At 45.1% G+C, this 14,133-nt stretch overlaps 2 protein-coding genes across 3 annotated transcripts in view; one reads left to right on the top strand and one right to left on the bottom strand.

The window, feature by feature from the left end:
* The first annotated feature begins 494 nt into the window (after positions 1-494).
* Positions 495-8,145, top strand: oxnad1 (oxidoreductase NAD-binding domain containing 1). The gene is made up of 8 exons (XM_086192826.1): positions 495-631; positions 1,022-1,137; positions 1,452-1,515; positions 1,595-1,698; positions 3,832-3,973; positions 6,025-6,270; positions 6,359-6,467; positions 6,554-8,145. The coding sequence occupies exons 2-8, from the start codon at positions 1,028-1,030 to the stop codon at positions 6,709-6,711; spliced, it is 933 nt and encodes a 310-aa protein (XP_086048952.1). The 5' UTR covers positions 495-631; positions 1,022-1,027; the 3' UTR covers positions 6,712-8,145.
* The window catches only part of rftn1a (raftlin, lipid raft linker 1a), a 26,781-nt gene continuing 20,279 nt past the window's right edge, over positions 7,632-14,133 (bottom strand). For both annotated transcript variants that reach the window (XM_086192825.1, XM_086192824.1), the window contains 6 exons: positions 12,986-13,715; positions 12,700-12,903; positions 11,575-11,684; positions 10,362-10,465; positions 9,864-9,939; positions 7,632-9,563 (listed from right to left, as the gene is read on the bottom strand). In XM_086192825.1, the coding sequence (XP_086048951.1) occupies positions 9,162-9,563; positions 9,864-9,939; positions 10,362-10,465; positions 11,575-11,684; positions 12,700-12,903; positions 12,986-13,715 (1,626 nt within the window). In that variant the 3' untranslated portion in view covers positions 7,632-9,161. The remainder of the gene's footprint in view (positions 9,564-9,863; positions 9,940-10,361; positions 10,466-11,574; positions 11,685-12,699; positions 12,904-12,985; positions 13,716-14,133) is intronic.

Genomic DNA, 14,133 nt, shown 5'->3' with positions numbered 1-14,133 from the left:
TTTCTATACCTTGAACAATAATAAACACATTGATCTGCAGCAACCCAAACATTTCATGTCATTTGAAAGGAAAACTGCTTCAGAATGTTTCAATTATTGATCCAGGACAAACCGATAATTGAGAAGATTCCTGCTCTTTAGTGGTCCATTACACCTAGTTAGTTTTATCTGTTGATAAGTTATGTCTGTGATCACTTGGAATGATTTCATTGGAATGACATCAGGAGGAAAGTGGCTGAGACGATCCAACAATACCCTTTTTTTTGTAGAAACAATGCTACAAGATGAGGGCAAGTGGCCCTAAGGAGCACTAGTAAAAGGTTAATTGTTGAGTGATTAACTACCAGTTGTTAATGTAAACTAATTAGAAAATGTAACCAGGAACACTAATTTGTTAAGTAAATAACATGAATCCACAATCAGTGGTCCGAAAGGCTGTTTGTCAGCCGTCCAGAAGAGGGCGCTCTTGTAAACAGCGAGATGCAAAAGCGACTCGACATACGAGAGAAGAAGAAGTATTCATCCGCGTTCACGAGCAGGATCCTGTGCTGTAATCTAAACAAGGTTATCCCGAAGACACTGGAGCAAAAACATGAACAGCACTTGACAAAAACTGTGTCTTATCATCTTGGTAAGAATAATAGTCCAGGAGGTCATTAATGGCTGAAGTCTTATTTCTTTTATCGTTTTTGTTTCTTAGCTTGTAGCCTAGCTAAGGTAGTGAGCCGCATGACAGATGAGGTCAAACCAAATTCTCTCAAAAATTATTAAAATAACCTACCGAGCAGAAGAGTAACGTTTTATACTTGACAATAAGTAGTAAAGACTCAAATTGTTGCTTCGGGGCTTGTAGTTTGTTCGATAACATACCTGACGTAACGTCACTGGTGAGGAGTTTGGTTACCTCATGAATGAATTTCAACCTTAAAGAAGAAGCTGAACAAAGATACTAACGTTTATATTCACCCGAGTGACACCTCGGCTATGGCGAAATGTTTTTATCCTTGTGATTCCGCCGCAGGTCGCGATGAGCGTCCCCAGCATCCTGTTAACGTCCGCCGGCCGAAGCTTCAGTCTGCCGCGTTCCTCCGCCGGTCTGCTTCGCTGCCGTCAGCCGGTCTCCCACTCCATGACAAGGTGGGTTTACTAGGAGTTTACCTGTGTCTTGCGGACAAGTCACCAACGTTGTGACTTTCCGTTGGGTCAAGTTTCCACGTTTTGCACGTGTTGTACTTTTATACTTACAGTAGCACGACATGTGTAGCCACCTCACGTCACCTCAACTTCAGAAGTGAGTCCACACCATTAACATCTACATTTGAGTGTACTGGCCCTTTAAATTTGGTCAAGTGCGAAGTTCACGTTTCAGTGTCATAGCCTCTGACCACATAAGGCTGTTTCTCCTTCGTCTGCAGCGTTCAAGACAAACGTATCTCCTTTGTTATTTGTAGAAATATGGCCTCCAAGAGACAAATGGACCATCTAGAAAGGACGGCAGGCAACAACAGACAAAATGTAAGTTGATACATTCTTCCCTTATGGTGCAGTATGGCATGGTGATAAAGCAGTGAACTTGTACCTGAACGCTACACAGGATCTGTACCCAGCTCAAGTGTGCGGGATCATCAACGAGTCAGAGACAGTAAGACGTTTGAGGATAGCCGTCCATCCAGACTTCAACTTCAAAGCAGGACAGTGGTGAGTAGACACACATTGTCCATCTCATTCTGACAAATTCTGGAAATTACAGAAAAGAAGTTTTAGAGGGGCCGATGTTGTAGTTCTCTGAGAATTAACAGGATGTAATGATTAAAAAAAAAGAGACCAGCGCTGTGATGTAATCTTCAAGCAAATAACTCAGTCTGGCTGTTGATTGTTTACCGCCAATGTTTGCCCTGCAATTGTCACATTCCACTGCTCGGGTATCATGAATATCATGAATAGACATGCCGACTTGCTGAAGAACATCAGCACAAAGAATATTTATTTGATTTTACCAGATTAAAGGTCTGTTGCAGTGTGAATTCACAATATTGAGCTTAGATAACAGAGATTGAACAAATCTGCGCTTCCAAGTTTTATTCCAAATGAAACGTTGCTTTAGCCTTTAACAACTTCAGAAAGTTGCTTCATTGAATATAATAAGATGAATGTCAAGGAACTCACCGACCTTTTGAGGAAACACAAAAGTCCTCCATCTTCCCAAGAGTCGCTGTGAGCATCACAGAGACCGACTGTCCATTAGCATAGCACGATGAATGGCAGTGGAAAGGAAGTGTTAGCATGCCTCTGTTCTAGTTCTCTGCTCTTCTAGTCATCAACAAATGTTCTGTTTTGTTTGCTGAAGTTTTCAAGGGGATATTAGTTCTGCTCATGTATCTGATTCTACTACTGTGTCACAAAATTAGAAATTGTTATTTCATGAGGAATGTTGTGTATTTAAATGTTATATTATTGCAGGCGATGACCTTGTATTCGATTTTGCTAACACTTCTCTCCCATTACTAATCTTTGCGCTAAGCTAATTAGCAGTCAGCCTCTTTCCGCGGGTCTCCCTAATACCGACACAGAGGAGAGAAGAGTAGTTATCTGTGTTCTTATCTGGCTCTGCGGAGGGTAGATAAATGTATGTTCCAAAAAGTTGTCGTGTTCCTTCTAAAATATACCCACCGACCTCTCTTACTGAACTAATTTCATAATGGCTGTAGTGCTTATTCACACCACAAGATGGTGGCATTGTGTGATTTAGTAGTGGACCTGGAGGCTTTCACAACGAGTGAATTCCAATCTGATTTATGAATCTATATTTAAATCAGCTGAAGAGTGTGTGTTGTTGAGCAAGTCAGGCGAAGCGAAGGATCTGCTCAAGATCTTGTAAATGATTTGGGAAAGAAGAATAAGCCAAAGAGTTGAAGGGGTCTGAATGTGTTCAAGTGTGCGCAAAGTTTTGCGTTGAACAACAGGGTTTACGTCTGATAGTGGCTCTGACTTGAGGGGTACCTGTTGGCACACGGTGGCTTGTTCTTCAAATATTTCCAGCTGACTTCATGTGATTCCCATAAACATAAAATGCATGCTAAGTATTAGTAAGAAAACAAGTTCTGCCTTCATCAAAGTGTGTTTTTCTCAAATATTGCCGCCGATGTGAATTACTGTATGATGCTCATGTGGTCCATGTGCACAAGCCCATACTGTCAGTGGGCGTTGGCAAGATATAAAACCAGCAGCCAGTTGCCCTGCAGCGACTGCTAATGAATGTAAATAGATGGAAATCCGGAGTTTTCAGTGTTTTTGAGAAAAGGGTCTGTTGAGTTGTTTGTCTCCAGGTGGGCGAGGAGGAGGAGGAGGAGGAAGTGGTGGGTGGAACATATGTGTGCATCTTAGCAGCGGATCCATATTTATGATGCCTCTCAGGGTTGTGCAGTGACTGTCTTTCTAGTGTAACAGCAGGTCATTGTTTCAGTGGAAGCGTGGCGTTCATCCTGTCCCCTGCTCTACCCAGTGACGGACAGATGACACCATGTTGGGTGTGAGACCAGGACAGGACACTAACCAGCAGGCAACATTCCGTTTGGTTTGGTTTTGTTGCCTCTGTTTTCTAGAACATGCTGACTCCCTAGCCGGGGTCAAAGAACACGTCTACACACAATCACACTTTGACCTTCAGTTGAGTGTGTTTTTACTCTTCACTTAGCTATTGTTTAGGAATGCGAACAGCCGGGTTGGTTCTCGTGTGTGCTGTGGCATTACAGCGGAGAAGAGGAGCAGTAGCTGGTGGGGAAGTTCACAGGTTGAACTGAAATGATTGTGACAATGGTGTTTTGTCTGCAGGGTGGATTTCTTCATCCCCGGCGTGGAGAAGGTGGGAGGTTTCTCCATGTGCTCCAGCCCAGGTTTGCTGCAGAGGGAGGGGGTTATCGAACTGGCTGTCAAATACACCAAACACCCCCCAGCACACTGGGTTCACACCATGGTGAGTGGGATAGACACTTTGAATTCTACACAATGCCCAGAATCAGTCGGGTTTTGCACCTTAATTGACACCATGCCACAAAAACAAGAGACGTGGTTATGTAACACATGTCAAAATCAGCAGTCAGGAGGGTGTGAGGAAGTGAGGTTCTACGTACGGTTACACTGTTAAAAAGTTCCACCAGTGAAGGGGCTTCTGTTTGGGTCCCAAACTGCATGAGTTTTAAGGGACTCACCTGTATGAAATTACCTGAATTGCTGTTTGGAGGATTACTTTGAGTTGATCGTGAAACTGTTGATATAATAGCGCTGATATACTTGCATTGAAGGTAGTAAGTTGGGTTTGAACTGTATAGAGGGAGGATTCCGGCTCAGTGTTTGAGCCTACATAGTTGGTAAAAGTGGGGAAGAACAGGGTCCCAAAACTTGGAGGTCAGCGGGTGTTCAATTAAGTGCGAGAAAGAGAAATGTGTTTCTGTCCGATGGTGAATCAAGCAACAGGAATTCCAAACTCACATAGACGCTAAAATCAAACCAAAGGTCCCTTTCAGTTTAACAAACAGATTAAAATGTCAAAAACTGCTCCAAAACAAAAGTGAAAGCCACAAAATTGCTCTCGCAGCTGTGAACTCTGTGTGACCCAGTAAGAGGCTGTCTGTGTATTGTTGCCACGGAGACAAGTCCCGGTCAGTATATCGGGTCGGGAAACCTCTCAAACCTCCCTATGGCCGCCATGCCTTGATGTGCCGACCCGACCAGAACACACAGTGAAGGAACAACAGTTCGGGGGGCCGTCTATTGAGCATCGCTGTGTTACATTATTAGTTGTGTTTTTCTTGCAGAGCAAAATGTGGAAATGTGGAAACCCTCAGGGGGAAGCTGTGGTAATGCTAACGCTGGGTTAGCCTGCAAAAACATGTCTCCCCTGCAGCACTACAGTTCACTGGGTTTGGCATCAACTTGTGGTCACCAAATGTTTCATGTACGCTGCGCCCTTTGTCCACCGTATTGGGAGCCTTTGCTGATGCAGCGCAGCAGTTCCACCAGCGTCCGGATCCCTTTGTACCTTTAAGTTGGACATGGAGTGAAAACCTGATGTCACTGTCAGCTCAACAATGCTAGGCCTGCTTTAGCTGCTAACTTGACCAGCAGGAGAACCAGAAAATGTTGAACACGACACATGAGCATTTGACGCCTCAACTGATCGGGAAGTCTCCGTTGTTGTTTTTTTTCATCAGTAACAATTTCGACAGGAAGCGCGACAGCCCGTTTATCGAAAAGCTAGACGTCGTCGTTGCTCCATCTGAGAGGACAGTGGGAGAAGGTGATAAATGATTGTTTGATATAACCCCTGGACTCAAATTTAGGCCAACAGTTGGGTGGGCTTGGTGGTAAATATTAGTCCCCGGTTAAGTTTGCATTTCGTCACATTTCATCTTTATTGTGCCCTACCAAGAATATAATCCATTAAATCTTCTTTTCTGTGAGTAGGTGTTGGAAAATGAACAATGTATCCCTCCAGCTCCCTCTCTGTGTTTAATGATGGGTCTTAATAAATAGCTCTGAGCATCTACCGAGTGTGTACATAGCAGAAAAAAGTGTGGTGTGTTTTGAGACTCACAGCTCTGGGATCGTTTGATGATCCTTTTCTGTTTGATATTGTTTTCTTCTCCGAGCAGGAATAGTGTAGGGACCATGATAGCGGATTGTGTGTGTGTGTGTGTGTGTGCGTGTGTGTGTGTGTGTGTGTGTGTGTTACTGTGCTCACAGGCTCTCTCTCATGTGTACAAAAGCAGAGGAAGGCATATTTACTGCTCCTTTTGACTTCAAAAGACGTTGTGTGTAACTTGGTGTATCACAGGATTGTTGTGTGCATGGATCGTGGATTATCAGGACTTCCTGCGGCGAGTCTTAGCGGCAGTGGAGTTTGTTTACTCTTTTCATTTAAAAAAAACAACAACTGGTGACCTGCTGAGTCATGTCAGGAGGTGAAGCGTCCAAGTGTCTGTCTCTATTTGAACTGTCGTTTCCTCTCTCCTGCCTTCCTCCCAGTGCACGGTGGGCTCCCAGGTGGTCATGCGTGTCGGCGGGGACTTCTTCTTTGACCCATCAGTCTCCGACCCCTCTGTGGATTTGCTGCTGGTTGCCGGCGGCGTCGGGATCAACCCCTTGTACTCTATTTTATTACACACGGCAGATCTGCTGCATCTCAACCACGCGTCTGGTGGGCGGGACTACAACATAGGCTCTGCGCATCTGTGTTACAGCGCTAAGAACACCCAGGAGCTGCTCTTCAAGGTGTCCTCTTACATTCTGTTTCTGAGTGCCACTGTTGGCTGAACACGCAAGAAGAAATGTCTTCATTTCCAACCCTCTGTTTCCCCAGAGCTCAATCTTGCAGGCGTGCAGGGAGTTTCCCGACAAGTTCTCCTGTGAATTCCATGTCACACAACAAAGCACAGATGTCGAGCCGGACCTCCAGCCATTTATCAACTGTAAGTAACACACACACAAACGCCTTTCCACTTTCGTTTACAGTCTGTGTCATCGTGTAGTAACTGATCAGCTTTTCTGTCCTCAGGCAAGAGGGTCACCGAGACCGAACTGCGCACTCATGTGGACCCACAGAGGACTTTGTGCTACCTCTGCGGGCCCCCGCCTATGATTGAAGCCATTTCTAAAACCCTCATGGACCTCGGCCTCTCAGAGGACAGAATCCTCTTTGAGAAGTGGTGGTAGAGGCTCTTCTCAGAACACTTCAGGGCTGGATCCTGCTCCCCCCTTCAGGACGAGGAGGCCTCGGATGTGACGAGAGCGGAGCGAGATATTTGCAATGATGTGGACTTTTACATGAGTGCGCAGGCGGTTGAGTGACCTCATCCTTCAAATGCCTGGCGATACTCTGCTGGGACCCTGGACTCTTCAGCTAGCAGCTGACTCAGAAAGGCGGTTTTACGTCTTCGAATCGATGAGAGCTCAAGCGTTTCAGATTCAAGTCCCAGCTTATTTCTGGTCTCAACTTGCCTGACTGAAGTGCTGCTTTAACATTATTGCTCATATTTAGATCTTTTTTCGTATCTGAATCATTGACCTCACCCATGCAATCATTTGTTTTTTTGGAATGACCACTATTTGCATTCTAATTGTGCATTGACGCACTTAATATAAAACTAAAAACATGCAGAAAGAGCTGTAATAAAACCCAGCTCCGGTTAATTTAAAAGACATTTTAAGTTTGATTTACACACAGAACAAAAGCTTCAACTCTTCTTTTAAAGGCTGTTTGAGTGCCTCATTTCTTCTAACAACATACCTCGGCTTATTGTGTTTATTTATTTGCTGATTTTACTCATGCAAACCTTTCAGGGGGTCAAACACTCCCACGTGTCGGCCAGTCGCTTGTTGTTTTTTAACTCACTGCCTACATCACACTTTTCCTCCATCACACACATTCACATAAACAGTTTCTCATCTCACGGTGGAGTGAATATCCCATGGTGCATTGTAATGGAAACTCCAGGTGGTCTCTGATTGGCTTGCATCACTGAACAACCCCTCAGAGATGGTCGCACGCGCCTTACCGCCTTCTGTCGGCGGGGGGGGGGGGGTTGCATTGTTGATTCATCTGTTTACGCTGGTAACGGGATATTTAAAGGAAATAAAGGAGATCGAGAATCTGTTCGAAACACTTTATTTACCTCTGTTTTTATGTGAAGACTTAACATGTTACTACACACAACACTGGTGGTCCAGAAAAGAAGCCAGTTTACCTAAACGGCCCCTTACTCAATGATATGTAAGCGTTCAGTCTGGAGAGGTTGGAGGCTTCCTCTCCTGTTCCTCATCACAAATTCCTAAACATCAACAGCAGTCCCAGCTACTCCCGGTATTCCACACAACACGCATGGGATAATTTATTTGGCAGAAATTTGTTCAAATAAATCAAATGAGGTCATTTATCCGGCGTGACTTTGAGATTTTCTGAAAAAAATTCCAACTCTTGAACTTTATGTTGAATCGAGCTGTAACAAATAAACTCGGCGTCATTCTACCGGAGAGGTTTCAGAGATTGATAAGCAGGCTAAAACCCCAGAATGGCATAACTTCATGGCTAAATACCATTAAGTTTAAGTGATGCCTCACCCAAAGAGTTGTTTTTTTCCCTTTCAAATACTCTCAAATAGGTGTTTTAAGCTCATGTAGCGTTTTTCTCTGCCGCATCTTTGAGACTCCAGAATGCAGGAAGAGGCAGCTACGTGTGTTTAGCTCAAAGCTACTGGTACAAAAACGAAGCAAAAGCATTCACTTTCAAGCTTCTCCTCCGGTGTAACCCCCGTCGTCTTTATTCAACCGTACGCTCAGTAATCCATTGTCACTTTGATTTGAGCCACAAACTAACCACCACACTTTGCCACTAATAGCATGAATGAAAGAGCTGGTTTGAATGATTGTGCGAGCTGGTTGAGCTCAGTGAACAAGCGCAGAACTACCAGGGTTCGAGTTTCTCTTTAGCTTAAATCAAGTCTTTTTGGATTACTAGGAATTCGGGTGGGCAAAAGAGGTGTGGGTGATGTGCTTCAAAGTTTGTCAACTGACATTTTTGGCAGTTGTACTGGTGTTAGCGGTCAGTCTCCATTAGCTGCAGGCTAACTACACGGGGCTGGCTCTGCTGTCTGGGGTCTCAGGTGACACAGGAGGGAAAGACAACTTTGTGAGCTCTAATCATCGATTTAGGAGTACAAGAAAGGCATCGCTTTAAGATTATTTTGTAATGAGGGAGACGAGACCCTCCGACTTAGTACACTATATTCTCCACTAACATTCACATATAAAAGTACAACAATCCTGGTGAAATCAGTATTCCCAAGTAATAAATAGGACAAAGAGCGTGAATGTAATACTTGTGGCTTGGACAAGAGACTTGCTCCGGCTTGTGTCGTTTAGCTTTGTACACTCTTTTCATATTAAACACATTTAATAGCAACACTGAGCCGAAGCAGCGAACTGCACAACACTGCTTCCCACTTACAGGAGCAACAAGCTCACACACTCGCTAACTCCCTAAACAAAGCAGACTGACGTGTTAGCAACAGTACGTGATATGGATACGCCGTTTTTATAGTCCACAGAGAAACTACGGCTCGACCAAACACCCTTCTTGAAACCAACCAGCTCTTTGTTGTGATTTGTCAACAGACGCCCGAAAACAGCTGCTGTTTGATGCGCTCCTCTGTCTTCACTTCATCTTTGACCCCTCCAACATCTCTCTGACACACATCTGTCCATCTGACTGACTTTTCCTGTTTGGATGTTAGAATACTGTCAATATCAGTTTCCTCTTCCTCTACAGAAGCCCTGCTGCCTGAGAGCAACGAGAGGCCCTTTTGAAGTTGAGGATCCCCTTCACCTTCCCGAGGGTTCACTCCTTCACTCCTTCCGTCGGCCCAGCTCTCCATCACTTCGACCTCCTCCTCTTTTATGTGTCTCCTCAGCGTGTCCATCTCCATATCAGGGGACTTGTTCTCCCTCTCCTCCATTGCTTCTCCATTAGAGGTTTTTTTTGCCTTGTTTCGACCCCTGAGGTTCAGCATCTGAAATCAAAAAGATGAGTTTGACAGTTTTCACGCTTTGTGCCGCGTCTTTATCCTCTTCCTCTGCCGACACCTGACAAATCACATCAAAGCGTCTCTCATTGACGCCTCTTTCCTGTATGGTCTGAGGCAGAACGTTTGCCTATTATTAGATTACAACTATCTGAGGGAGTTTATATTTGCTGTACATCCCATATTTAGAAACATGACTTTTTAATGGCACCTTCCGTGACATAAAGTCACAAATTTTAATGCCACAACAAAGAGAGGCGACAGATTTGTTGCAGAGAAGGAACAAACCTTGAAGTCTTTTCTCTTGCGCTGCAGAACAGGCCTCTGAAGGAAAAGGATTTGCTTAGTCGACAAACTCCCGTCACTGCAGGAAGAAAAAGAGCAGTCCCCATTTTTTTTTTTTTTTTTTTTTTAAGAGTGAGAATCGCAGGAGTTGGCACTTCGCTACACGTATTGAAATCAAGTTTCTCTTTGCTGCGGTTTGAAAAGTGACAGGTTACAAGACAAAAGCGCGTCAGCAGCTGTGTTTCTGTTCGCAGCTCCGAACAGATTTCAAAAGCAGTTTCATGTTGAGATGAGCATATGATCATGGTTTGTCAGATCTTGAACCATCTGTCGGGTGTAGATAAAGTTTTCCTGTCAGTCCTAATCCAGGAACAGAATGAGACAGGTAACAGAATAATTCTGGTTATTAGGGAAACAATAATTAGGCCCTGTTTGATGGTATCCAAGGTGATTGAATGTAGAGAGGCTGGTAAAGGGAAGGTGCGAGCGGTGCCTCTGTACCTGTTGGTCTTGACTATGGGGGTGGGTAACACACACATCAGCCTCCATCCATATGGAGCCAGGGACTGCAGGAGAGGGATGTAGTCCGTCTTTACCACCACTCCCTGGACAGAAGTCAGAAACAGAAGATTCCTCTCACGCACGGTAACAGCAGCTCTTTGTCAGCAGAGGCAGATATCGGCCATTTCTTTCCGTACATAAATATTGCTCATCATCACCGACTAATTTAACATAACAGTGATCCAGTCAGAACCTGATTAAACGGATAAGTCACCAAAAAAAAGAGGATTCAGCAAGGCATTACTTGGGTCTAGTTTTAGGAACTTGTGACCAGCCGCATGGAGGCGTTCTCTGGATGTATTATGGGTTCATTCAGATGTTTGTAAATCAGTCTCCATTCGCTTCCATTCTGGGAGAAAATCTTCTGAAGACTTCACCTGTTCTCAAGTTGGCATGAGGGTGAGCAGATGATGACTGCAACTTCATTTTTAAAGATCCACTTAAAACAATAGTCTTCTTTTTTCGAACAACCTTACCGTGAAAATGGACAGAACATCGTCGAAATTAAGACGCGGACGATTCTGATTTGAGTTGCACAGCTGAAGTGCGTTGTAGACTCATGTACATCCTCACTGCGCTATGAAGGGCTACCGACGTCCTGTGACACGTGCGGCGGTCCAGCTCCATCGTGGCGCAAGGCCCAGCTTCCAGCCAGCGTCATCAACAAGGCTCTCAGCACAGTGTTTTGCATTATCAGCAAGAAAACACTCACAATGTGGCACAGTTACAAGATGACAGGAAAAGTTCTGAGTCAGATTCTGAAAAGAAGGAAACTGACAGGGCGCAATAAAGTAATGTGGGCCGTTGTCCACAATCATGAGTTGGAGTAAAATAAGTGTGTGTGTGTATATCTAGAGAGAGAGAGAGAGAGAGAGAGAGAGAGAGAGAGAGAGAGAGAGAGAGAGAGAGAGAGAGAGAGAGAGAAAAAAAATTGGAAAAAAATATGAAAAAATAGCTGTAAATCCAAAAGTCTGTGTCCCCAACAGGTAGGATTTTACATGCATGTCAGACGGAAGCCTGCACAGACACCATCGGCTTTGTGAGCGTAGACACATTAACTTCATCTCCTCTCAGATGAAATGTCATATTGACAGAAAACTGCTTTAAGCCTGCAGCCACAAAGGCAAAGAGTATTAAAACCTCAAAGACCCACATCAACAACAGTCCACTGCTCAACCACGATAGCGTCGTACGAGGTGTTGGTGCTCTCCTCTGCAGAGTTGTGGAAGATGAACACGCTGTCCACAGATGAGACGCCATTATCTGGAGAGACCAATAGGATAGTCAGAGAGACAGAGAGAGAGGATGGATGGGTTTCAGACAAGCTCAGCGCACTATTGATCCCTCCTCTCCCTCAGGCTTAAGCCCACTTATTCCATGGATGGCTGAACAGTGATTCCTGGTGGAAGCTGCAGACTCGCGGCTCAAAGCACCATGCATGTCGTGAGTTCCAAGGACTGCCTGCTACAACTTGAGCAGCTTTCTCCTTTCGTTCAAGCCACTCAGCCGAAGAAAATACCTCGAGTCAGTAGCTAAGCTGTAATTTTGGACCAGTTTGTTTTTCTATTTTTATCTTACCCTAGTCTACGTCGGCGTGATTATAAGCAACAAGTGCAGTTCTTCAAATAAACACAAGGCGGAGCACTAATCAAGACCGACGTGATGACACCAGGGGTGCGGAGGGCTGCAGGAGTGTCTTACCTGTGCCGTGAATAAATGGATAACAGGATCCAGACATATAAAACACGTTGGACGTTTGTTTGCTGTTGATCCCAGAACACGTGTCCAACACAAGTTCACCCTGGAGTGGGGACTGTTTTTAAAGTGAGACAACGTGGAATGTGTTTTAGAAAAGAACTATATCTGCCTTGTTCTCTCACCGTCACTTCAACTAAAGTGAACCAACTACAAGAATTTGTCTGTGACTTTGTTTAGAAAAAAAAGGGGGGGGGGATACTTGGACAATTGGTCATTTTACTCAAGTGTCTAGCAAAACAGCACACGTGTTCCAACAGCCTGAGAAATGTGGGTTGTTCTGCTTTCGGAACATCAAAACAGCATCTTTGGGAATTGGGACTGCTTTTCCCCCCTCCAATCTCATCTGGTTCTGAGAACTCGTGTTAAGGATATTTAAGACTAAATCATTTATTGACTCATCGGTTAATAAATAAATCAATTCACAAAGAAAAAAAACTGAAGGAGAGATTGAAGTTATCGCGATTGTGTGCAACAGATAAACTTCCAACCACCGTCTGCTTTTAGGGTTTTAAATACCTACCATTATCGTCCCTGAGGTGGAAAAACCCGTCGATGAGGTGAGCGCCGCTGGTGAAATGCTGAGTCATGTGGTCGAGCCAATGTGCATCGACTTCGGTAACCAACCCTGCCTCCTTCTGGACTTGTAATGGAACCCTGAGTGAGTAGAACCTCGGGGAGGAGTTCATCTCCCCGCAGGAGTTGTACAAGGCGAACAGCTGCATCCCTGCGGACAAACGCAACACATACCATACATCGGATCACCTGACCATAATGGTGATGAGTCAAGCAACGAGCAGGTTACTCACTAGCCTGTCCTGGCGCTGGCGGTTCACTCAGGTCTTTCTCAGAGTGTTTGACCCGGATGTGGTTGTTGTTGTGTGTCATTGCTCTGCTTTGACCCTCTGCATAGGTGGACCTTTGGTCTTGTTCAGCACAGCTGAGCCGGCTCTCAGAGGCCGACTCCCGTCTTTCTCTGCGATTTGGAGGCTGAGGACGATTCTTGGGGGACTCTTCTTGTAGTTGGACTGTATCTGGAGCGCTCGGACGTAGCCGCCCCCCCTCGGCCTCCACTGGGTTTTGATTTTGATGACCCTGAACTGCATCAGCACTGGGCTTTTTGTGATCTTGAGGCGACCTCGTTATTTGGAGTGACCCTGTAAGGCTGATCTGCGAGGTTTGAACGTCTTCATTAGACGCCTCTGGGCTGAGCTCTGAAGCTTGGGTGGGTTTCAGAGGGCTGAAGTCTGGTTCTGAGGGCAGCGAGGGCGTGTGATCCCGCGAATTACACGTTAGACTTTTATGATCAAACCTTTGTGGTTCAAAGGGGGAACAGTCTGGCTCTGTGTCGTTATGGTGTGGTTCTGCAGAATCTGTTGGGCTGGTGTTGGTGCTGAAGGGGTTTCGATGGATGGGGGAAGGGCTGGAATGCAGGGAGGATAAATCATCGGGGTCCAAGTTCCCGAGGAAGCAGGGCGCTCCCCCTGGCTGCTGGAGAAACCCCACAAACGTCACGCCTTGCTCTGCTACATCTTGGATCTGTAAGAATAACACACACACACACACACACACACTTATAAGCAACCAAAACTACACTACACTGCTTTTTTTTGGAACTCAAACATTCACGGCACCTAAAATAAATCTGCACCCTCCCCGTTCCCTTCATCAGACAAACAAAGCCTCATTTACACCAACCAAGGCTGACGTATGAGGAGTAGATATTCGACTAAATAACAACCTAGCTAATCATCTGCAAAGATCAAATATTCTAATGACAAAAGGACCTCATTATCTCCACGCATCCGTGTGCGCTTGTGTTACACCCCCTACCCCACTCCCCTCCCCTCCCACGGAGCTCTGGTGGTTAATTGTCAGTTGATATTTGGGCTGACAGGCTCGACGGGAGAGAGACATGACTGCAAACTACTGCCGAACAATAATGAGACACATCCTC

This window comes from Aulostomus chinensis, chromosome 22 (assembly GCF_037954235.1).
Source record: "Aulostomus chinensis isolate RoL2024-O1b breed Wild chromosome 22, RoL_Achi_v1.0, whole genome shotgun sequence".
Classification (NCBI taxonomy): Eukaryota; Metazoa; Chordata; class Actinopteri; order Syngnathiformes; family Aulostomidae; genus Aulostomus; species Aulostomus chinensis.
This window is presented reverse-complemented; position numbering and strand designations above follow the sequence as displayed.